Below are 26,383 nucleotides of genomic sequence, written 5' to 3'. Positions count from 1 at the left end.
ACTTACGCCTATCTGTTTCCAAGAAATACAATAATTACTATTAATTTCAGTTCCAGTTTGTATTTTCACAGCTAGCATGTGAGAGTTATGAAGAAACACTAATGCCACCTAATAGCTTGCAGTAATTTAAAAAAAATTATCTGGAGTGGTGCAATTTCAGAAATTCACCACCAAATTCTTTATCACGTGCTTTGCACCATCATTGGAGCCGTAGCTCCTCGTACTGTAAACTGCCTGTTGGTTTTTAAGTCATAGCTTCGCCTGTAATTTCAGAAGCATATTCCAGTTGCTTACAGCTCTGGGATTCAGTGCTGTTCTTGAAGCATACTCGGCTCCAGTGAACTTTCCTTACAAAAGTTACAGCATTATGCTCCCCAGTCTGCTGCTCTTCCCACCTAAAGGTATTTTCAGCAAATACTACCATCATTCCAGATGCTTGTAGAGCACGAAGATTTATTTATTTAACCTGTCCAAATGGGTGGCTTTTCATCATGACTGTGATTTGTCTGGAAGAGCTAGAGAGACTGCAGCATTAAGACTTCATATAGTTTTTGCACTTTAAGAGGCAATTTCAAATTTTCCCAGGCGTAGGAAGTTCACCTTCCTGCTCCTCCAGCCCTAACTATTTAAAAACTACTAATGGGAAGACTGCCAAGAAATCGTTCTGGTGGAAGCTGGCTACAAAGTTCTTGGGCACCTGTTTCAAAATCATCCTCGCCACAGGGAAGTCAGGAGCACTTTCAGCGAGATTACTTCTAGGAAAATAATTCTGCAGCAAAAGGAAATCCAACAGCCAAAGAGATCATGCCTTCCATCAGGAGTCACAGACTATTCACCTTTAAGACAGCTGAAGTGCTGCATAAATAACCAGGTTCCAAGAGAGTGTTTCCTAGTTGTTCTTTTTAATGTATCACTACTTATCTATTCCTGCATGCAAAGGACACTCAAACCAATTCAAATTTACAAATTTAACAGAAGCACATCGCTGCACTAGCTTTAGATTCATGTATCATTCTAAACAAAAAGGAATGAAACTAAAAGAGAAACCTCAAAATCAAGAAGTGTCATAATTAGGGCATGACAGACCTTAATTTTTTTCTTAAGTCTTCCTTAAGACCAAAGGTTAAATCCACATACAGCACCACATCTTTAAGGCAAGAAATCCAGAACTTGCCTAAATAGTTATTTTGTAAATGGAGTCTTCAATGGGACTGAATTCATCTGCTCCTTGCTGCTGCAAGACAACATGTATCTTTACATTATACATGGGGAATATAGACCAAAAAAAGAACAAAATGACAAGTACAAGAGATTGTATGTTCCCAGATTTGATACTGTACAGCTGTGAAACCAGTGCTGACATGGACACCATAGACTAAACAGAATGATCAACATCTCTGATGTTACACCTCTATCAAACCAGACATTTAAATACAAGTCTGATTTGGAGCTGCTCCCACATCCCGAGTTAATTACTTGAAGTCGTACATCAAAAAGCCAGACTTTAGCTAAGACAGATACAATACCCAGTTCTCCCACAGTAGATCTTTCCATTGCTGTACCATCATGTTTACTTTTGGCCTTTTATACACACCTTCCAACTAGTTCAACAAATGAGGCAAGGAGATCTTCAAATATTTAGTCAAAGACTGAAGGCGAGAAGCCAAAGGGAAAAAAAGTTTAATTAAAGACAACTATGTCCATGAAAATTAAGATTAACTTAGGCATTTCTAGAGCGCTTTGACAGACTAATAAGGGGCTTTATTTCTCTGAAGTGTGTGGTGGAGAACCAAATACCATTTCTCTGCCGTACACAACATGAGACATTGATCCTTGTCCCTTTAGGGCAAAGACAGACACCTCGCTCCGTAACAGTTGACAGAATACACACAAGTCACCTTATTTTGTGGAAGAAGAGGTACTAGTAATTCTTCACCTCCACGCTCCTACTACCATTGCAAAGGTCACTCACTTTAGGTGAGTGCACAGCCTTACTGCGTACAAACTGTATTTTATTCCTGTCCCAGATGAAGCTGTGGTCAGCAGATGTAACACAGAGACCTCAGGAAGACTTTTCTGAAATAAACACCTGAACTACTAGATTCTGTAAATCCTGGCAATCTGCTTGTAACTCAAGATAAATCTGGCAAGAGGTATACAATGCCCTTTCCAATTCAAAGTGCGCATAGCTAAAATACTAATACTTCTTAAATTAAAAAAAAAAAAAAAAAAGAAAGAAAGAAAAAGAAGAAGGAAAAGCTCTTCTACATCCTCTCCATTGTCAAACTGCCAAAACTCTGGATCAGGCTGTCTCCTTGAGGGCAGAGTACCATTATGGAAAATTTAAGCCCAAGGAGTTAATTTCGTAATAGTCCAAAGCAACCAAAAATGACTAGAACTGATTCTGCAACCCTAACAGCTGTTGATAATCTTCATAAAGCATACTTCTATACTGTGCGTTTCTTCAAAAAGTTGTTTTGGCATACATTTTAATTACTGTTTACTGACCAGTGATTAAGATTATGAACTTGTGCTGCTTTATTGACCAAGTTGGGTACAACAATTTAAGCATCATTCTATCCCCTCCCTCCCCCCCGAATCCAGTTGTAGATTTGTTAGAGTTTAAAATTCACATTAACCACAAATTCATACAATCAACATCAGGCAGTGTGTTAATTTGTTTGGAATAGACAACTCCATCATCTCCCTTCTTAGAACATGCAGGGAGAGTCACCTTTACATTGCAAGTCTCATCGGTTCCATTGCTGGACTTTCTGCCATCCCTTTGAAAGCCAAGTCTTTTGCCTAATCACGTATGTCCTAGAGTATTATGGGCTGTATGGCCAGTCGCAGTGCACCACCGAGTTAAACCCCAAACAAAATTTGAAGAGAAGCTGCAGCGCTAACACTGTACAACAGGGCTACCACTGCACGCTTTCTCACAGGGGTCACAGTACTGGCCCAGTATCTGTCCAGCAGTACACGCCAGCCTCGACTAGACTAAGGTAAGCCGCATGACCTTTTACCAGCTGTCGGCAAAAGTGCACGAGTAGCTTTACTGAGACCAGGGAAAACTGCAGCATAGTACAAAACAGTATGAAAGTGTTAACATTCCGTATTGAAGAGAAATTGCATGAGTTTTAAAACAAGGGTTTAGATTACTGATGCCTCCAGAGTCTGTCGTCTGATTTAGTCATTTAAGAAATAATTACATCACTAATGTAAACAATATAAACATACCAAAAACTAAGTATGATTTAAATACATTTTGATGGTACAAAAGAAAAACCTGAACGTGTCTGTACAGTTTTTACAACGTGGGAATTGCCAATGTATTTACAACATGAAAGGGCAAATACCATTTTTGTGCAGAGTAAAATTATCTGAAATAATGTCAATATAAAAAACAATATCTAGCGGTGTGAGGCACTCCTAAACATGGTGGTATTAACCATGCTTTCCTTTGGTACAAGTCCCATCGCTTGGAGAGCCGCAGTTGCTGCTGTGGCTTTAGCATGCTTCTTATTAAGGCTGGCAAAAGTAGGCCTGTATTCATTTCCATTGACTCTCACCTGTTCATGAAAGAAGGGGAGGAAAAAAGAAAGTGTTAGAAAGTGCCTCTTCACTTCTGTTAAACAGAAGCGCTACACAGCTCCTTTAAGCACATTCTCTATGTCATTCCTCTTTAGCGGTAGACAAAATCCACATCTGGTCTGTAAGCACATCCATTTCCAAATAGTAACTGCTAACACAAGATTATTATGTGAAAAAGCAAGCCCACTTCATAAGATAACTGAAGGACAAGAATAACTAAATCTTGCTCACTACCTTTACAACAGTAAGGCTGAACACCACACCTGCAAGCAAACAGCAAGAATACGATACCACAAAGGTTAGTAATTTTAGTAAGAAGTGGAATAGCGTGTTTCTTGATGGATTTACAGATTAATGTGCTTGAGAGATCTGATTTGGCCTTTACAGAAACAGGACTTTGAAATTTTAGCATTGAGACACTGCTTAGCAGTCCTCAGCCACCCCTGGAGGTGGCTTATTATGTTTATATACAAACATAAACATGAATGTACATCACCTTTAATAGAGAAACGAACAGCAAACAAGGGAACTCAAGCGCACCTTAAAGATGAAGTGTTTGCGATGATCAGGCCCACTATCATCCACCAACACAAATTCAGGTGGTGACCATCTTCTTTTGTTACAGATCTCCATCAACGCAGAAACTGGATGTTTACCTTAAAGATAAAATGCATTTGAAATTTCAATGCTGCTATCAAAGCAATAATTTTAAATGACTTTTTTAGACAAGTAAGAATCTCACCTGAAAGATCCTTCATCACAACATAATGTCCAGATCTTTTTTGTGCCTTCTCTCCCACAGCAACAAGCCCTAAACAAAACACAATAAAGTTTACATTTATGATTCCCATCTGGTTTCTTTATTCTCATCAGCAAAGCAATAACATGTATCAGTGGAGATGAAACCTGGAGACAGCATACAACTTCTTTTCAGAAGTCTTTCAGACCTCCCTTTCATCCAGCATTTTTTTCCCCTCCACACTACACATAACATTCTTCTCGACTGCTCTATGAAGACTCTTAAGAAGCCAGGTAGAAGAAAACTTTGAGTAGCATTATGCAAGCTGGGAAACACCTTCAGCTTCTGTGCCTTCTTTGGAGAAACACTGAACAAGAGAGAAACTTTAAAACATTCTCTCATTCAGTATTTGTTTTGTGCAACCCAAAAGTCATCCACTACCTTAACGGTTTGCCTCTAACATACTAAGCACTTGAAGTATTTCCATAAAACAGTAAATAATGTACCTAGTATGTCCTTTTATGATACAAATAACGCAGTGATGTTCTTATAACATGTGCTCTCTTTATTTAAGAGCATTCAAATATTTATCCTTGACATGCAAGTTCACAGCCCAATTACCATGACTTCAATCACATCTGAATATAAAGTAACAAAAAAGCGTGCAGGTGGGCCCCAAGTCAATACAAAAAGCACAAGTTCCAATGGAAGTCACTGTGAAACACGAAGCTGAACATTTTTCTTTTTAAAAATCTTACAAGAGTAAGAAATAAAATTTAACGATTGCCAAAAAAGTATCAAATGCCAGTAACAACGCCATGCTTATGAAGTGACTCAAGTTTCTTTCCATTCATTTTGCCATTACCTTAAATACTCGTAAACAAAATACCTGACACTTTTTTCAGAATTTCTCAGACTTTAATCCTTCAATATGACTTTGTTTCTTACCTCAATTTGTTTCTGTTCCTGACTTTGGTGAATAAAGACAGGGAGATACTGCAATTGTTTCCAATTTCTTCCTGTTCCTTCAGATTTTTTTGCTTGGCATTTTATTTTGTTTTGCTTTAAAAGAAAATCCTTCCCTCCTTAACAGACTTTCATCCTAATATTCATGCAGCTCCTAAGTAGGGACTTCTCAAGTGGCATGAAACCCTCATAGACAACAATCACTGAAACAAAGTTTCTTCCCGCCCCCCCCCCCCCCTTACAGAACTTTATATCCAAAATAACCAAAGATTTCCAAAGAAAAAAATTCTTGTGTCATTCTCCACATTAATACTGTGCCTCTCTCACTCTAAGTCACTGACGCTTGTCTTCCACATCTTGTCCCTGGTACCTCAAGAGGGATTTTTTCAAAAACCCTGCAACGGACTCCAACAAGCTCTGCTGATGGACCAAGCTTCTTTGAACACAGAGAACCCAACAATTTACTTGGCTGACAGCAAAGCTCAAGAAAGTTTGGTTTCAACACTCTCTGTGAGAGGACTACAGATCTCACTCACTCTGGAAAATACAGGGTCTAAGCGAAAGCTATAGTAAAGGCAAACCTTTTCGTTCATGTCTTAGTGCAGTCTACTGAGTAACTCCTTAGCAAACTGCTTGTTCCTGTATCTAGAAGTAGTATTTTATCTGGGGGCTAAGTTCTTAAAATGTGTTAAAAAAATACCTTACAAAACAAAAATGGGTTACTTGGTAATAAATAAGACAACTTTTAAAAATTTCAGACTTTTCTTTAAACCTCTCACAGAACTTTAAAAAAAAAAAAAAAGACGGACTTCTTGTACATTTAACCATCAAAGAACACTACAGTTTGAAGAAGCTTTTCAGCTGCTCATCATAAATGTATAATCACTGTTCACTTGCTTCTTTGTAATGCATGAAACATGCTGCTGCTTTATAATGCAAGTTGTCTCCCCATATTACAGACTTGATTGGCTCAACATTAAGAAGTATTCTTTATCAACACTGAACACCTTTAGATTTTTTGTGGAAATTATCAGATAAAATTGCATATATAATAATCGCATATTTTAAAAACTATGATATTAAAGCAAAGCCCAGCCATCACTGAGGTTATCAGTATTTTCAGATGAATCTATCACATGCCAGGAAGAGGCATCCTTTAACTCCATCTAACATTTTCAGTTGTTTAATGAAGACTGAGCATTCAGAAGCAGAACAAGCAAACTACCTGTTACAGAATGCCCAGCACAACGAGGACCTGATCCTGTCTCAGGCCTTACTTAGGGCTTGATGCTTGAAACTTTGGTATCAAATTGTGCAGGCATTAAGGAAACTTATATCAGAAACCACATGAGGACCCTGGAGCACACTTCTAGAGCTGGAAACTTGAGCTGCAACATAGCTGTGTATCACCAAAATATTTTTAATGTTCAAAATGTTCATAGGTTGTGCAGCAATACTGCCTCTTTCCTATGATGTGACAAGAAGCAAGCAACATAATAAACAGAGCTAACTCTTCCCTCCTCACCACAATAATCTATCATTATGTTATGCAGGCTGCTTGAGAAAATAATACTGAAATTGACTGTTCAATTTCTTCCGTCTGATATCAATTTTCCCTGACCGATATTAACCAAGCTAAATGGAAGGAACTCTTACCAGCAGTCAGAACTTTACAAGACAACGTCTACAATGATGACAGTAACTACGTAACAGTAACAAAACATTTTTCAAAGATTTTCTTAGCAATCACTCTGTCACCAGGTATCTGGTTTTTTTCTTCTTCCTTCTTTCTTTAAAAAGAAAGGTTGCACAGAAGAAACAACTGAAAAGCAAGTTTGCTCCTTGTTTATCTAAAACAACTATGTATTATTGTGTTCTGTACTTTGAGACTGTTGCACTTCTCTATTTATAAAACCATATTATGCTGCTAGAAGGTCTTTAGAATTTAGAAAGCAATGGATATTTTCATAACATAGGCTTGCCTTCTCTTCTACCTCTTTGCATTTAATATTTAAATGTTTAAATTATATTTTCACTGCTAGCTTGGTCACCTGAGCAAAACTGAACTATGTCTATATTGAGAACTAGCAATTTTGACACCTAAAGATTCCTCCAACTCCAACAGCATCTCTGCAAATGAACTTCACAAGATTTGCATTTATATGCTTTGTTTTATTCCAGACTCAGTTATGAGCATTGACAAAAGCTAGCACAACCCCGTAAGTCAAAGTAGTTTCATGCTTTAATATTAGATGTGATCTATTTAATATATATTAAAGGCTCCCAGTTTTTAAAAAATATTTAGGAGAACAACAGTAAGAGTTTGTTTTCCCACAGTTGGTGAATTGGGGTTTTTTTTGCAACATGTGTAATAGAATAATTAGATCATAAATTCTGATGGCTGAAATTCTGCATCTTGTATTTAAAATGGTTACAGCTTGTATAGGTATTTCAGGTGGAAAATTTTCATAAACATTCATTCTGGAAACAGAACTCTTGCTGAATATGCTGGTGAGATGGCCAACCATGCACGACAGTCTATTCATGTCAGGACTTCAGCTGAAAGGCAGCAGTAACTCAACTCTCTAGCCTTCACTGCTGTCCTTCACCCCAGTTTAAAACTGATTGAGCTATCTGGTCTTCTACCCTGCCCCATTCCTGCTTCAGCCACTTTCTCTAGACCAACTGCAATGGCTTTTCCACAACTCATTTCCCTATCCTTGCCTTCTCCATATATCTAACTGAAGCACACCCCTAGTTTAAGAACCGTTGAGAAGCACTTTTAAAAATGGAAGGTGAAGGTTAGGGAAAGTTAAAGAACAGCTGGAAGAGCTCACAGGCATAAGGACAAAGCCTATATACATAATCCAGGGCTTGGAAAACTAGTACCAAAATAATCTACATCATTCTGTTAATTTTTACAGTGAAGCCGTACCCAGAAAAAGGTTACTACTTTGGAGTTGTTTTGCCTATCTCCAAAACAGACATGAGAAGTTTATACTGCCATAAGACATTTAAGGAAGGGCTTACCTTTTCGATCTGTCTTAAAATCGACCATAATAGGCTCAACGCTGCCTTCTTTGTTTTTGCCAAGCCCTTCTCCTTCTCTCCAGCCCATTTTTCTCATCAGCTGAGCTCCCATTCCTCCAGTTACAGGGGCTGCTCTTAAGAACTGATCCTATCCAGAAAAAGAAAAGTAAAACAAGTCCTAAAGTTAGCACTGGGATTTTAAAAAGTAAATGGGAGCTTCCAAAATGTTTCTAACAAAAAAATGTTTCTAACAACCTTTCACAAACTCAGTTCAAAAAAAATACACCTTAGCTTTATATACATTAACATTTTGTATAAACCAGAATTCACGCAGACACACGAGACACAAATCAATATTTTCAAAAAAGAACGACTTAAGAAAATTCTAATGCAATCCAAAAGTGGCAAGTGACCCATTTCAGACATATGTATTTAATAAAATGATAACCGTCGATTTTTAAACACGCTACTTTGGTTCCAATGCATCTCTTCTCATCTTGTGAAAGGAGGCAGTGTTAACTGTTTAACTGGCAACATGTGTGCCAAGTGTACCTAGTTATTGAACAAAATACAAGCACATTTAGTAATGACATTCACATAGTGTTTAGGTGTATTTTAAATATAAAAAAAAAAGTTTCCCCGTTTTATTATACAGCAGTGGCACATTCAAGTTCTACTCTGAAAATCCACATGAAACATACAGGTTTTTCTTTTCTTTTTTTAAAGGAAAAAAAAGGCGCTTAGCCACACAGTTTAGCAGCAGTAGTCTTCACATTCTTTCAAATCATCATTAACATAATAGTTGTTAAATGGTGAAAGCTTATAAACAGAAATTTTAAAAATCTGTTTTGATGTAAAGAACTTTAAAAACTCCTTAAATGTTTACGTACCTAGGCCTCGATGGCCGCAGTGTTGTGAATAGTAGGGCTGGCATTGACCGTGGCAAGAAGGCAGCTACAAGGATTTGACCCTGAAACAAGTTTCCATATAGAGGGGTGAAAGTTCACAGGTTATTCTGTGAACTATCATCTCTCTTCTGCCCCCCCCGCTGACCCAAGTAAGTAAGTCAATCATTTCCATCACAGCAAAAAATTGCTTGCCTTAAAATATACAAGTTTACACACTGGCACTGATAAGTCCATCAGTTATTTCGCATAGTAGGTTAGATGATACAATGCCTAGTATTTTTGTGAAAATTTTACTTACTATCAAAGCAAATTAATAGAACAATTTTTTTTTCCCCCTTTATTTTGAGCTGTGCTTGCAAAAGTAAGCGTTTCCCAGATTTGGACAAAGGACTGATAGGTCCTTGATTTCGATTTGTACGTAAACAAAACCAGAAGTCTTACTTTTGCAGAGACTAAGGATAATATATTTTAAGGGGATTTCGAATTAGCAACTGATACACACTAATGATGCATGTGTGTAATCCCCACTATACATAAGTGTTAAAAAATTTAAAAAAAAAAATTGCTGAAGATTGTGGCAGGACTTCTCCAAATATTTACCTATTAAACAGTAAATACCTATCAATCATGCAACTGGATGCTGCATTTAATAACAAAGTGGTCCGATGGAAGAGTAGAGAGGCTAAGCGCACCTCTCCGGTTCAACTTTTTTCTGGCTGGTGCAGACCATGCAGTGTGTGTGTGTACACAGAGACAATCAGTTTCTTCGATACAAACTGCCTCAATCTATACACCTAGAATGGCTTTTACTTACTTCCATTTTCATCCTCCCCTCTCTTTTCCAGGAACCTCTCATAAGAAAAGGGCAACCATGCCGAGAATGATACAAACCCCAGTCAATGTCACCCTGGGTTCCGATTCCTCTTTTGTACCTGCTTTGCAATGATAGAATTTTCAATATAAACATCTGTTTCATTATCACCACCGTGTATTCAGTTCACAAATGCTAAGAGTGCAATTTCTTGATGAGGTCATTTTAATGTTACACAGCTTTCTCATCACACCTGTAAATGTACTAATTCAGGGGATGTAGAAAGGAGAGAACAGAATCAAAATACTGCTTTTCGTAGTTAAAAATCAAAGCCCCAAGTTCCTATATGGGAATTACCAGAGCCTGAACAAATTCCAAATACTGCAGATAAAAGGGGTTCTAAATTCCGAAGTGCAGTTTATTAAAAACACAGCTAATGTGTGATTCAGAATCCTATCTGGTAACTTTAGTAGGATTTTTTTACACTACGCTGACTCTTAAAGGTGTACAACAGAACCAAGCCAACAAGGACTTAGAAACGGAAACTTTGTTTCATTACAGAATAGCGGTACTTTTGATTCTGGTACCAATATGAAAGGAGCCAGAAGAAGCCTACTTTGATTCAGTTTACTGAAGAAGCAAAGGCGGCCTGCAGCAGGGGGAAGAAGTTCTTATTTCAGGTTTGTTTTTAAATAATGAACTGAATATAAATCTCTCATGTCACCTGTACAATTATACTCTCCATAACTTATCTTTTTTTAATAGTTTAATGACAGACAACTTCACTCATCCCATGATTTAATAGAGTATGGGTAAAAACTAGTGCTGTGCTTGTAATTACATTTGAAAATGTAAAAATAGTAGAAATGTTAACAAAAGCAGGGAAGCAAGATATAAATTTCTTTTCAGTTTTAAAACTCATAAAAGGCCAAGTCTCACAAAACTATTTAGCAGCTATGTACCCTTGCAGATCTGGCACATAAGGAAGGTACCAAATTTAAGAGTATGTAATATAATAAAGCCCCAGGTTTCTAAGTACTTGGTTACTGTTCTTGGAATTAAGTAATTATTTACAAAATAATTGTTCTCTTTCATTCGCTAATCTTAATTTGAGTAAATCTGCCTCAAAATTTAGTATCATTTTTCTCATCTTGTGATCTCTTAATTCCATGAAAGGTGAGCCAAATAAAACACATTTCCATTCTGCCAGCAGATGGAGACAACTAATAAGCCATATTCTTGTGTTAACGCTTTCTTTAAAAAGAAGGCTACATAGTAAAACCTGATCACTTAAGAGGTTTTTTTAGTAATTTTAATTAAACCTATTCCTCTTTTAAAGCTACGTTAGGGCAACAAATTTTGGGGGTCATGAATGCCTGAATTAGCATTTAAGAGCTTAAACAAGCAAACACGAAAAAAATCACACCTGAAAGATGATTTTACAGATTTTTTTTTTCTGAAACACAATACAAGTTGGACAGTCACCTGTGTTTAACTGCAAGAGCTGTCTTTGGGAAAAGGCTAGCATACAGCATTGAACTGAACAATCTATAATAAACAGCACCTGCAACATCCAAAATATTAAAGCCATCACTACCTGAAATCTTAAAATACATCATCAGTTTCTGCTCTCTGAAAAGAAAATACCCATTCCTTCTCACGCAATGCTGACATGGCACTAAAACAGAAGTTCTGTCAGAAGGAAGGTTTATGTCTTTTGAGCAATAATTTATTAAGCAAAAGACAAAAAAGCCTAGGTGGACAGTTTCAGCTATAGCACAATGGGCTGTCTTAAAGATTACTTTAAGACCACTCCGAAGAATTTCTGAGTCAAGTACCAGGAACAAGCATCTATCTTTGGCAAAACTTTTGCGTAGTAGCTGAATTTTCCACTTAGTAAATTGGCATTTACAGCAGCAGCCGCCACATTCCTCTTCCCTATACAAGAGGAAGAATACCTTTCTGAAGAATTCCATCAAATGCCTTCCAAAACTACACTCACAATCAGCTTCAGGATTGCTGTTCACAGCTTTTGCATACAATCAGTAGAAAACAGGCTGAGGATAGCTGGAAAAAAAACATTTTGAGGACTGAACAGGGATCCAGTCCAATATAACTAACATACAGCTGATTTACCTTGCCATGTGGCCTTTATTTCCAGGGAAACCTCATTGTGTCATATAATGCAATATAAATACAAGTATTTTGGTAAGTGGCCGTGTTAGAAGGTCAGCAGTCCTTCTGCAAGTGACAAATCACAAGACCTAGTTTTACCTCCATTGTTAGCATGAGCTATGACTGTGGAAGAATGGAAGGGACACTCTTAACTTTTCAGAACTTGCTACACAAAGCAGTGCATTCTAATGGCCATAGTAAACCTGTGTCTTGTGCTTTATTTAGCACAACTGAATGAAACAGATCCCAAGCATTATCCTGTGCACATAAAATGTTGCAGAAACCTTCTTTTGGAGAGCAAGTTTAAGCTAAAATTAACTGATAAATCCAGAAACAAGGGGTGAGGCTGGGAAAGTCTGAGTAAGTAGACCTCAACAGAATTTGCGTGGAAAAAAGTATTTGAGCACTTCCTCTGATTTGACATTTATTCAGCAGCATAATGTATTTGTAAGAAAAAAAGAAGCAACTTCCAGAACAAGTCAGTCATTTTGTGAACTGATTACACCAATGATGATAAAACGAAACAGAAACCACTTTTCAAAAGAAAGAGATAATATTGTTCATAAATCTGTTTTAATGATACAAGAAACCTCACAACATATTATTCCTTTATGAATATTGCTCAGAACCTTATGCATGAACATCACAAATTAGCACATTACTTAGAAAAACAAACCATACTTCTAAATGGTATGTCGATCACTCAAGTATGCCACGTTAACCACTTCAATAACTAATTCCCTCAAAACTTTATTGAGACAAAATTGAAATTGCAGGCGTATTTTGGTTTGAGTACATATTACCTCTCCAGAGTAATTTTTAAAGTACAAAAAAAGAGCTGAAATCCAAGAAATGCAAAGTGAAGACAGTGCTTATCAAACAAGTTGAGTTCCCCAAATACTTAAGTTTTCTCCCCTCCTGACACCACTCTTCTATTTTGTTACATCTCTCTAGTTTTGTGATTATCTCCGTCAAGCACAATGTCTGTACATGTTCTAATTCTTTGTTTAATGATACACAAATAACTAGCTGACATGGGCTCTGTTTCTGCTAAACAGTGCACGTCCACAGGTCCTCTAATGGCAATTGCTTATGGCAATCTCCCAAGCAAAATGACTTCAGTAAACATCTTCAGTCAGAAACGTGCATTAACTTACACACACAACATACCCCAAGAAATTCCACTGCCCTACTAGCAGATGAAAAATTTAAAATTCCCTAGTATTTTTTAATGTTAAAATGCATTTTCTTAGACAAAAAGGGAGTACAAGTCTGACTTCAGCACTACATTGCATAATTAACAGGAACTAGGTTACACAACTTCAAGTGCCTAAGTAAAATACAACCCGTACTTTGCATTTCATGGTTGGTTCGCATTCATGTCACTGAGAAAGATAACATGCATTCATAACCCATTATCCCTACTTCACTTTTGTCTGTGGAATCATTCTCTAACCACGGGATGTGACTCCACATTAAGTTCAAACCTAAGTTTTGTGAAGGTTTTCACAGGCCCCACCATTCCTAAAAAAAAGAAAAAAACCCAAACCACCACGAACACCACCACCTCCCCCGCAAAAAACCAAACAAACAAACAAAAAAAACCAACAACAAAAAAAACCACCCACACCAGGGCAAGTCTTGTGTAGCCCCTAGTGCACTTTGTAGAGGGCACATGACTGTAACTACTTGTCATCTCATGAGTTTGATGGCAATGTGCATGCGAATATGGAACCTGGAAAGAGCAAAAGAAGTCAAGCTGAGGAATGCCAGAGCAGGAAAGAGGACTGTGTCCTCATCTTCTTCACCCAACAAGTCTTCTTGTTTCCAGTAGCAGCCTCCTTTCTGACAAACCACATGATGCTTGCTAGGGAGGACGCCTACTACTGCAAACCACTACATTTTTACAGCTATGAGGACAGAATTGCTTCTGCCAGCTCGCTCTTATTTCTAGAACCAACAAAATGTTCCAGTATGATTCTGCTCCTCAAGCAGTCATGTCCGCAAGCCAGAGACCAGACTTCTCATTTTCTCCCTATAAAGCATTTTGTTGTTTTTCTGTTGTTTTGTTCGGATTTTTTTGTTGTGTTTTGTTTTGGTTTTTTTTTTTTTTTTAAGTAGATCACAGAGTGAAGTAAAAGACCGAGGGAAAACACACTTGCCTTCTCCACTTGATTTTTGTAAGTGGACACTCCTGTCACTGTAAGGCACAGAAAACCACCACAGAACCTCAAGAAATGAAAATGGGATGAGAAGAGGAGGCTTGAGAAAGAGATGATCAGAGATGCTCCCTTTCTGTTGCCTTGGGAACCCACTCAAGGTACTGCAGAAAGGGAGAGCCCTCCTAGGCTTGCTGATCTCTTTCACAAGCCTCATGGTAGAAAAGCTCTCCTTTTCTCACCAATGCATCCCTGCTGAGTGCTTTATATTTCTAAGTTCCTCTGTCAGGGACAATTATTCTAACCAAAACCAACATTCTGTTACAATTTCAAAAGTTAGTAATTGTTAAAATAAGACTTTATCATCTACGCTCTGTATTAATACTGATAAGAGCCCACAACATTCCCATCTAGCAAGTAACTTCAATCTCTTGTGTTGCCTGGCTCTCTGTATTGCTTGGCTATATAAAGTGGAAAAAGAAGTTAGTGAATCTTGGCAAAAATGTTACTATTTTTAGGATGTTATAATCCCAGACTTCTGTGTTCAGTTTATACCAAGTTTTATGGAAAACTCTACCTAAGCCTCAAATCTAACCTACTAGTTTTGAAGGTTGTCATTATGGAAGGATAAGCAGATACAGCGTATATTCAACTACATTACTTGTAAGACTGACCACCATAACTCATTATTCTTTTTGCCTGAAAGGTGGATATTGCTTGAATTCCTCAGTTCTACTTCTCAAAAGAGAACCAGTTCAGTATTCATTTTCAAAGATGAAGCATGAATTATTAAACTTATAAAACGCATGTATGTATGACGCACCACACCCCAAAAATAAGCCAGTATTACTCTGCAGTAAGAAATAACTATTTCACTGTAGGATGACATTAAGCTTATTAACCCAACTGCAACTCCTGGTTTAATACTCCAAATCTTTGGCTCCCAGAAAACCCTGGTGATACAATAGAGGCAAAGTAGCAATCAGATAGAACCAAGACAAACAAAATGGCAGTTTGGGACTTGGTTCACTGAAGTTGATGCCAAAACATCACTGACTGCAGTAACATCAGGATCAAACCTTGCCTGATCTGTCCCAAACCCATAAAGTAGTGATGGACCTACCACTGCAACCATACCAATATCATGAATGTAATTTCAGTGTAAGGTGACAGTATATATGAACCAATCTGACTCAAATACCAGACGCACACACCTTATTGAAGTACTCTGTGTCATGAGCAACATCTTAATGCACAACAAAGTGGACAGAGCAGCAGCAAGTATCTAAATTGATCAGAGACAATGATTTAACTCAACCTGTTGTATGTGACACATGCATTACCATAGGTTTTTAAGACACATTTTTTGCATTTTCTGATACTTCCACTGCTATTTAAAATGTGATAGTTAGACAAGTATGTCTGCATAACTTCTACCTTTCTAATCCATGCTTGGGGACCACTGTTGGTCAGCTCATCTGAGGACAGTATCTGTGCTCCAGTACTTCCTGTGAACTGGCCAGGTATGGAGTTTGATTGAGCCCAGGCGTCAATCTACAAAATAAAAGTCAAATATAAGACCAAAATAAAAATTTGCACACTTTTCCTTTGCAATTCTCTGTTGCTTCTCAATAATTTTGATAATGATTCCTCACTCTTGTTTAGTGCTGTGTTCATAAACACTCATTTGTAAGCAGACGCTCCAAAAAGCTGAGCATCTTTGTACGTTAACCCTAAAGCCTGAGCTCAAAGTCTAGCAAGTTCATGGTTTGCTTATCCTCAAAATCAGTGTTATGAAATGCAAAATAAAGGCAATTTTTTTAACCATTTGCCCATAAACTGGGCTTCCAAAAACCTGTACTTAAATACATAAGAAAAATCAGCTGGTATGAAGGGTAAACATTTACTTTTAAGTTCATCAATATGCTGATGAAAAAGTGCAACATACCTGTTCCTGTGCACGATTTAACATGCACATGGCCTCTAAATCAAATGTGTTTTCATTAAGCCTTTTCTGAGCCACTGCTCGATCATTCATAGCTGTAGTTATGTCCACACCCTAGGAAGAAAAAGATTATTTTTAAAAATACATCAAAACACAATAATATCCATTTGATATGGAAAAAGCTGTTGTAGAATAAATGCTACAAATACTACAAAGTTGTTTTACACACTGAATAGATGGTTTGATATATAAACAGGCAATGTGAAAAAATCCTGGTACTACTTGTTAAGTATATACAATATGGGCTTTCCCTAAACAAATACAAAAGCTGAAGTTCAAGTAAAACACCCTGATAATTTAATATCACCTGTATATACAACATATCAAAAAATTCTTTTTAGAGAACTATTTCGGTCACAAAAATTCTGGTGTATCATACTTAAATAGAGAAACACATTATTGTTCAATGGAATCTTATTAACCAACAAAATTAAATGTAATTTAGCTAAGATTTTTTTTTTTTAAAAAAGCCTTCATACAGAGCTGTTCACATGAGCTTGCTACTATTAACTCACACTAAAATTTCAAGTTGTATGTATAAAAAAATTACAGCAAGAATCACATTTATTCCATTAACTTTAGTGTTTCAAATCTTTGTCTTCAACCTAAAACAGACTTGCATAAAAGTAAAACCAGGCTGGTAGCTCATAAAATTGACTGTTTTGGAATGGATTATTTAGATCTGTGCTCCTGAACTAGAATGAAATTTAAAGAAATATAAATTTGAAACTCTCTCAGACATACTTATCAGGATAATTTGTGTAAAAATATGGAGCACATGAAGAAGCTCAATGCAAACCTCTACTCTATGTGCAAAGCAATCAAGACAGAAATCCAAAACATTGGGGATAGAGAGATGTAACAAATTATGGCTAGTATATGGCTCTTTTGCAAAATTACTTGTGCCTTGTTGTTCTGATGATGTGCATTTTATGGATCATTCTACTCTGAAAGCAGAAAAAGAACAGTGCTCAGAGACAAGTGAAACTTCTTTGGAGACGAGCATGTGAAGGAGACTGAAAGGGCTGGAATTGTTTGAAGCACAGAAGAAACCCAATAATCAAAAGACCAGGTGGCATACAGAAATAAAAGTAACTTGATGGGTTTGTGTTGGGTTTTTTTTTTAAATTTGTATTATAAAAAGACTTGTATCTTTTGTTAGTCACTATGTCATAACCTTAGCCTCTCGCACATTGTACTAGAATAAAGGGCCAGTAGAAGAAACTGAAACCAATTTAAAATTGACTCTGCTGAACAGAAAAATACAGTTAATCCACAAAATCCCTGTCACAGGAACCCAGTCAAGAATTTAGTAAATATTGAAAAACAGCAAGAGACAGACACAAATGTCTACAATTGCATAAAATGGAGTAATTATTTTTATACTCAGGCTATTAAATCTTATTTTAAGATGGGGGATTTTTTTTACTGTTTAGGACAAAAAGTATTTCCATTGGGAAGATCATTACTGAAACATCTGGTACTGATGAAGACAGACTTAAAATCCCAGAAGTCCTATGTGTCTATGAAACCGACTTCAGTGTCTGTTTATTGCCCCAGCTGACAAAAACACAGATCATAAACAAGGCACAAGAAGAATTAAAAGATTTTCTAACACCTAGCATGACTGTCACCTATGTAAAAGAATGCCTGCTTACAATATACACTTTCTTGAATTAGTAAGTTTCCCTTACATAGTTAAAATAATTCTTTGTTTGTGAAACTGGTTCAGGAGATAAATAAAAGTTATTCTACTCACCAAAAGCTTCAATCCAGCAATACACATAGGCATGCAAGTAGTCCACTGAAACCACATTGGGACCACTCACATACTTAAAACATACATGTGTACTTTAGTGCTTTACCGGACTGGGGCCTATTAGTAGATACCCTGGTTAGTTAGAATTCCCATACACTTTCCCCACATGGTCAGTCACCATTTTGGAGACCATCATGGCTTTGTATTATGTCAAGACACTCGATGGCAGCTTTGGATCTTGAAAAAAAAAATCTCTGCTTTTAGTATGAAAAGTTGTTATTATTTAGTCAAGTAAAACAGTTTCAAGTTCAGCATGCTATTCTCCGTAAGAGTTCTGCCTTTCCAATCCTGACTTAATAACATTTTCCCCACAGACACAAATCACAAATATTGAAGCAAGAAAGAAGAGGCTGACAACAGAAAGAAGGCATTTTTGACATACTTCATAGGTCCACCGATACACCAAATGCATTTACTACATTTTTAGACCACGATGGCTTCTCTGCATAATAGTCACCTGTGTATACTCCAAACTTAAATACAGCACTTCAACTCTATACTTTCAGACTTTCAAATACAGCTTCTTTCTCATAGATTTCTCTAGCTTCTAGAGACATGCTGATACTTCAGATTACACAAGACTTTTTCCTCCATCTCCTTCAACCACAAACAACTATATTAAGAGCATGATGTTTCATTATAAAACAATTCGTAATATATTAGCAGGGCCATTTCAGACTGCTTATTCCTGCAACTAATTCTGTGACTTGAATAAAAACATAACAATAAAAACCAATTACGTATCTTTTAATATCAATATAGACTTGCATCAGAATTGTCACAATCAGATTTCAAAGTTGGCAACAATGAATGGAGGTAAATCATTATGTCAAACTTCCTGAGGATCCAAGCACACTCCCCCACTACCCTACTACAACAGCAAGGGAGCTTATCTGGCTTATTTTGCTCAAAGGAAGCCATTTCATCCACTAAGAGCCTTCATGTGCCTTTAAAAATTAAGCAGAGAAGCACTCTGTTACCTTTCAGACTCCCTGGAGAAACACACAGGGATTCTGCTACTACAAGAGTATTCCTGTATTTCAAAATTAAGGATTGCCAAACCCAAAGGGATAGTAAGCTCTGCTGTCAGCTAATGACCCCTGAAATCACCCTTAACACAAACCAAGTTAAGGTAAATGCAAATAAAAATATTTATTTACAAAATATAAAAACAGACAACATTGTTACAAGCATTTATAAAGATACATGTGACAGAAAGGAAAGAAAGGTATATTTAATATATTTACTCCAATGTCAATTTTTAAGGCCTCTTCTACATAATCAATACACAAACCATCAGTGCTTCGCTAACCCAATTTGTCAGACACAAGCCTAGCATCGTTGACAACCTGGATGCAGACATCTACAAAACTCGCCTGAACTATGAGCATATCATCAACCATTTGAAGGACAAGACTTTACCACCTGGTAAAAACATGGCCAAATGTTGGTATACAATGTTTCTATACTCTGGACTTTTTACATATACACTAGTGACTGGGAATGACATTCTGCACAAACATTTCAGAATGTTTTGTCTTATTAGTGGTTCATGACAAAGACCAAACAGCAGTTACCATCTACACTCAGGGAACAATTGAGTGCCTGATCGTCAAACTCTTGAGGTATACCATGAAAATGTCTGTTGAATGACTTACATTCACTGTGCTTTTGGTGCTGTAAGAGACACAGAAGAAAATACCTTCTGTGCTTCAGGAAGTGGATTGTACAATCTTAGAAAGTTCTTGAAAAACAAAATGCACCAAATGGTAAGATTGTTTCATCAGAAAGTGATGCCAAGACTTTTTTTATTTGCTTTGAAAGGTAGGAGAACAAGTCTTCAGATGGAGTGAGGTTAACATTAACTTGAAAAAATTTACATCTGCCTTAAATATTTAATTTACTTTATTACAAAACCCCCACAAAATATCATTTTGAAGACATTTCAAGGGGAAAAAAAATTTGCTTTTTTTGTATAATAAACTAAAAAAAAAATTAGATTTTCCTTTGGAAGGCCATATGGAAGACAACTATGTAAGAAAACATGACTGTAAAGCTAAAAAATTAGCAGACACATCCAGATGAAATAGCAATTTTAGAAACTACTTTCAAATCTATTTTTAATGGATTACATTTCAATGCAATGTTATTGCTCTAATATTGGTAGGACAATTTTAATTATTATTAAATTGTAAAAGTCTCAACTTAGTCTATTAACCTCTGCAGGAAACTGGACAAGAAACTTACTTTTCATCTTCAAGCAAAAGTTTAAATTCTATTGAGACAAAGAAGTCACTAACTGACAAAAGCACACAGTATGACTACAGGTTGCTTTCATCGCTGCCCATGTGAGCATGGCGACCAAATTTGAAGACCACAGCAGTTCAGATATTTAGCTTACTGAAGTGTTAAACACTACTTATGTAAGTGGGTTTTTTGGGTTGGGGGTTTTTTTTGGTGTTTTTTTTTTTTTTTTCACAGACTGCAATTTGATACTAGACTGACCAGGTAACAGTTTTGGTTTTCTTATATGATATGCTTTCCTTCCCTTCCTTACCTCAATGGATGGTTTGGGGAAAACATCATCCTTGCTTTCTTCTTTGCCCTTTTCAACTGGAACCCATTCTCCATAGACACTATCTGCTTCTTTTTTCCTATGTTGAGACCCAGATGAAACAGGAAATTCCTTTGACAGGCTGACCTGATTTTTTGGTTGTGGTGGTGGTGCTGGTTTTATGCTGGGAGTCTTAAAGAAATAAAATTAGAAAAAGTTAAAACTTGAAAACACAACATGTCTTTAAGAAATTATTTATTGCATACACCTGGTATAAGTTTTCATAAACAGTCATCCTTCTTACTAATCAAACTGAAAGCCTTTACAACAAATCATTTTAGCACAGCCCTAAAACCACACAAGTCAGCAACAAATTGCAGTGTAAGAGAAGATGAAACAGCTAGAAGCTAAACTCACTTAAATCAGCTTCAGCAGCCAAAAATATGCAAAACCTCACCCTCACAATTAACCTCCCTGCACCCCACCATAAAGAGAACAATCTTAACGTGCCACACATGCATTTTGTAATGGAAAGCTCCAAAATAAAAATCCTGAGCAGCAAAAAACATTGGCTGCGATATCCACATGATGATAAAAAGTTCTACATTACTATATACAGAGAAAGCAGTTTTCAACATTTTGGTTTCTAGCCTTTCATTATTTTTTAATAGCAGCATGAATCTCACAGAAATTAAGTCTATGAGCTTGTTTTCCTTAGAAAGTATTGCAAATATATTACAAGTCCACAGAAATCTCTGACACGTTCCTCTTCTAAGAGGCAAACAGAGCTCAGACATCTCACAATATTGGGCAAACTCCTACTATCAAAGGAACACAGATGGGAATGCTAGTAGGACTAGAATCCAGAAAGAATGGAAAGAATGACACAAAAGGGTCAAAACAGTGGAAAACAAGCAGAGCAGCCCATAACCACTAAAGAACATTCCTTTTTAGAGCCTGTATGGAACCCCAAGGTTTCCTGAGTTTTGTTGTACCACTTTCTAACAGTACAACATAGAGTATAAATCTATTTCTACCTTACATCTTATGTAAATATGTATTCCTGCTTACTTTGTGTATGCCACAAGCTATATATATTTGTATATAAAAATATAAATGCTATTTATATTTTCATTTAGCATAGTAATACTTTTATAGTACTTTATACCCTGCAAAGCCAGAGCAGACTTTTATGGGCATAAAAAAAAAACCCAGATTAAAAAAAAAAAAAAAAAAAAAAAAGCTACATAAATTCTAATCCATGCTTCACAGCATAGGATTTAAAGAAATCCTAAAATGGGATTTTAAAGAAATGCTTTTTAAAGAAATGCTCCCTCATTTTATTCCTTCCAACATGCTCATCGCCAGAAAGTGTCAACACAAGCTCTGACAGTCAAAAGCAGTCCCCCAAGGAGGGGTTTAATGGGACATTTAGACACACACCACCACCATCCCCCCCTTAGTAACAGGCAACAACAGTGATCCTCAGTCTTAACACAGCATTTACTCCTCCACTGGCTAACCTGAAAACTAGCAGAACTTTCTTCTCCTTTAGCGAACACTTGAGATCTACTGAAGAAGCAGACATACAAGATTTGGAGTCTGCACAAACCTGATGGCATCATCTTATTTGGAACACCTCAAAACGCTTTTAGAATTCCACTAGGGGTTTTCTGCTTGTCTTTTAAATAAAAACAATGCTGTTCAAAAAACTTTCCCAATTCCAATGCTGTTTCTAAATTCAGACTGATATTTTTACAATGAAAATGTGAAGTAACATTGATCCTCTTTACGTTATTTAAGCTTGAAAAGCTGCAAAGACATTAATGAAAAAAAAAAACGAGTTTCAATCGAATTACGGGAACTACCACAATCTCATGGACTGCAGGTAAGTCTTATTGTAGCAAGAGTACTTTTAACAACAATCCCAGTGCAATTTGACCAAGATTATCAATCCCTATTTCATTTCTGTAAAATTACTTGCATTAAAAATAACCACAATTTAAAATATTGAAAATTAAAGAAGTACTCACACTTAAATTGAAAAAAATAGGTTTGGGTTCACTGAGCTTAAAAGGATGATTATAGAAAGGACGTTCTTCCTCCTCTTCATCAGAAACATGAGGTTTGTTCACTATCACATCATCTGTGCTTTGAGCAATCTTCTTGCATTTCTAAAAAAGAAAAAAAAAAAAAAAAGGGTCACGACAGCTTTGAATAAATCTGGACTTTCAACCAAAACATGCAAAAAGAACATTTTTACAAAAAAGTGTTTTTCTTTTCTAAACCAGGAGGTACGAAATCAGAAAATCTTTTAGCAATGTCACGTACTTCTGATATTTTACACACATTATCAAACACCTACCCAGGTTTGCTAGGCACTCATGCAGCAAATAATTACACAGACATAGTATTTCAGCAGCATACTGTAAAACTTGCTACACAGTGCTAGTTGCAGAATGCATGTCTAAGGCTGCAAACATTCCAGACTAGGAACTCACTGGCTGTTTGGCATCCCACATAACTAGCATATTGCAATCTGATAGGAACTTCAGTGTAACTCACAAAACTACTACACAGGAAAACCTAAGAATTAATAGCTACTAATTCTAAATTCCACTGGTAGTGCAGGGATCTAGTCAGAAGCAATGGCTCTAGAAGATCTCAGATCTCTTCTGAAATATTTTGACATTGGCCAGGTATGCAAGACATCCCCATTTTATATTAAACAGAAGCTGAATATAAAACATAGAGGTGCTATGGGGATACTGCAGTCAACAGAGAAGAGAGCCTCCAGGGAAAGAAAAACAAACAAACAAACGAGACACATTGTAGAGAGGCTATAATTTTATGATGAAAAACTCTCTACTGATCATGGTTATCTGCACCAAGTGTTTACCAGTAGCAACTGTAAATTAGTCAGTCCAAAATGCATTTGAGAACATTATAGTCTACGATCATCCTTCTATTATGTCCCAATTGATGAAAAGTTCATTCATGAAAGACTTACATGTCATTAGAGGACATAATATTTGAGGAAATAATATTGGCAAAGTGAAGCCATCATCTGATTTGATTCTAGTTCAAGTTCATACCGTTGTAAGTCATATCTGTTTGATGACCTGACTGTTGGCATATAAGGAGCAAACAGGCAGCTCCATCACTAAAAATCAAGACATACTGATGGCACTGTTCTCATCAGTCCTTAGTAAAAAAAAAAAAAAACAAAAAAAAAAACCAAAAAAACTCCTGCACTCTCTTACGCCAAGACATCTCCAAACAATGACTGAAGCACATTCTTTAGGCAACAGGAAAAGTCTGCACTATTTGGAAAGCTAATCAACAAAATGCGTTATCTGTAGTTATTAGTTGGCTCCCAACTAACTGGAAGCAGTTTGTCCAGTTTGCAAGTTACACTGCAGAGAGAAAAGACAACACAGCTAGCTTTGCAAGAAGCTGAACAGGCTTTGGAAGGGTTTTCCACTTGGGCACACTACCATATGATGATAGCCTGGACTGCTTCTGTGGCCGATTTTGATTCAACAGAACTGGAACATCATCCAACAGATTCCCACAGTTGGAATGGGCAAGGAAGGGGCAGGTTTGGGGCTTCTAGATTAGCACTAGCTACGCTGGATCTTGGTCAGGTTACATGAAGAACCACTTAAAATGTTTGCACAGCGTATCTGCACAATCTCAGCTTTTTTACTAACAAGCATTTCTGCTTCCACTATCCCCCACACGACTAAGAGATTACTTTTCAGCAATTTGGCATTGCTTAATTTCAGATGTTATTTCCACAAACAGGTATTTCAGAACTGTCACACTGATGATGCAATTAAAAACAAAACACCAAAACAAACACCCACACCACTTTTTTTTTTTTCCATTCCAAATTTTCTCTAGTTTCTGGAGAAAAAAAACATAGGGGGAAATTAGCTAATTGAACAAGGTGACATTACTACAGTAAAACAACAAGTAGCAATTTTTTCCGCAGAATCAGAACAAAAACATCCCATTTGTAGACCTGAACTGCAACGGGATAGAATTGCAACGATTCTCTACAAGTATCTTGAAGAGTGCATATTAAAACATATAGAACTATGTGAAGTGGGCACTACATTTTTAATCCCGAGATAACATTTAACAATGTGAAATTCACTAACAAATGTAAGAACATAAATAACCATTAACACCAGAACCAAAAACTAGAAATAAAAGCTTTGGTTTTTATTAACAGGACTGCAAGGAGAACTACCAATTTGTACAGAATTAGAACAGAATCAAAACCAAAAAAAAGGCAAAATAATTGGATTTCATGCATTTTCATGGAATTAAAAAGCCTGTTTTCATGACTTAAAAAAAAAAACTGTGTAGAGAATAAGGGCTCAAACCACAAGCCAGCTTACACGCTAACCAAGCACACAGAACAACAGCTTGCCTAGAAGTCACAAAAAACCAAACTGCTTATTTCAGGTTTGATACTGTTGTTTTCACTTACCTCAGTGAGCTCCTTCAGTGTATCTCTTGATGACTTCTGATTGGCTTTGTCGTCTTTCTTTTGAGATAACAAAGGCATCAGGCTTGGTGGTAAGGGAACTCCAGACTTAGCACACATGGCAGCTGCATTAGCTTTGGCTATTTCAAGTAGCTGGGCCTTGTCTAAAAAAAATTTTTTTTTTTTTTTTTTTTTTTTAAAGAAAAATTATTATTTTTACAGTTTCTTGTTTTAATAATAAATAAGCATTTCTGGCAGACTAAAGGTACAAAGACAAAACACAAGATTTTACCTATACTGTGCATTTTTTATATTCTGTGAAAATAACTAAAATTGTACTTAGTTACTCTGGACTTTTTAAAATTTGGTCTACCCAACACAAAAGTGAAATTGCGAATTTAATACAAAACATGGGAGTCCAAATTACAGCACTTAAAATCCTCCAAACCCCAGAAGTTCTGATGCCTATTTTACTTCACTAATTCATTCTAGTTTTGGAAATACTGAGTCATTTCTACACAGCATGAATTCCAAAGTCTACTTCCTAGCTATCTCTGAAAAGCATTCAAAGGTCTTGAGGAAGTCCCCTCAGGTCCCCCAGTATGTAGCCTGAAAGCTATTTACAACCAACCAAGAGAAAACATAAGCACTGAATACAAGTGCACTTGTGTAAAATACAATTATGTGCAAAACTGTTAGTAAAACAGTATTTTGCTTTATTAAGGAAAAAAACACATGCAGCCCTATGACAGAAATAGGTAATAAAAATTAAGTACGTCTTATTTGATCTGCCAGTTTGCAAATAAATGAGTTACCATTATCTCCGCAAGCATACAGCTTTACAAAAATCCTAAAAGGACTGCATTCGTTTACTTCTTGAGCAATAAAAGTATATAGATACAGACTTGATGCATAATCAAAGCATGAAGGCAGATCCAAGGATGTTCGTTAATTCTCACCTTCTATACAAAAATACTTCTCTGGTATAAAGTTGCCATGGAAGCCCTTCTGAGACAGAACTAAGGATCAGACCTGAGGTCCACAAAAGGAGGCTTCCTCACACACTGTACAAGAGCTCATCTCTCAAAATTAAAACATTCTTTCTTCTTATGTAACTTACTACCT

General features: G+C 36.6%; 1 protein-coding gene across 13 annotated transcripts in view; it reads right to left on the bottom strand.

Moving 5' to 3' along the window:
• Positions 1-885: 885 nt before the first annotated feature.
• Positions 886-26,383, bottom strand: part of SON (SON DNA and RNA binding protein) — a 41,550-nt gene continuing 16,052 nt past the window's right edge. For 9 of the 13 annotated variants that reach the window (XM_049834908.1, XM_049834898.1, XM_049834903.1 and 6 more), the window contains 9 exons: positions 25,262-25,422; positions 22,794-22,934; positions 20,764-20,952; positions 16,331-16,441; positions 15,820-15,936; positions 8,330-8,477; positions 4,337-4,405; positions 4,135-4,250; positions 886-3,572 (listed from right to left, as the gene is read on the bottom strand). In XM_049834908.1, the coding sequence (XP_049690865.1) occupies positions 3,414-3,572; positions 4,135-4,250; positions 4,337-4,405; positions 8,330-8,477; positions 15,820-15,936; positions 16,331-16,441; positions 20,764-20,952; positions 22,794-22,934; positions 25,262-25,422 (1,211 nt within the window). In that variant the 3' untranslated portion in view covers positions 886-3,413. Of the gene's footprint in view, positions 3,573-4,134; positions 4,251-4,336; positions 4,406-8,329; positions 8,478-9,218; positions 9,300-9,794; positions 10,173-15,819; positions 15,937-16,330; positions 16,442-20,763; positions 20,953-22,793; positions 22,935-25,261; positions 25,423-26,383 lie in introns of those variants that run through there. The other 4 variants (XM_049834907.1, XR_007510278.1, XM_049834909.1 and 1 more) reach the window with 4 other exon arrangements.

This window comes from Accipiter gentilis, chromosome 32 (genome assembly GCF_929443795.1).
Source record: "Accipiter gentilis chromosome 32, bAccGen1.1, whole genome shotgun sequence".
Classification (NCBI taxonomy): domain Eukaryota; kingdom Metazoa; phylum Chordata; class Aves; order Accipitriformes; family Accipitridae; genus Astur; species Astur gentilis.
This window is presented reverse-complemented; position numbering and strand designations above follow the sequence as displayed.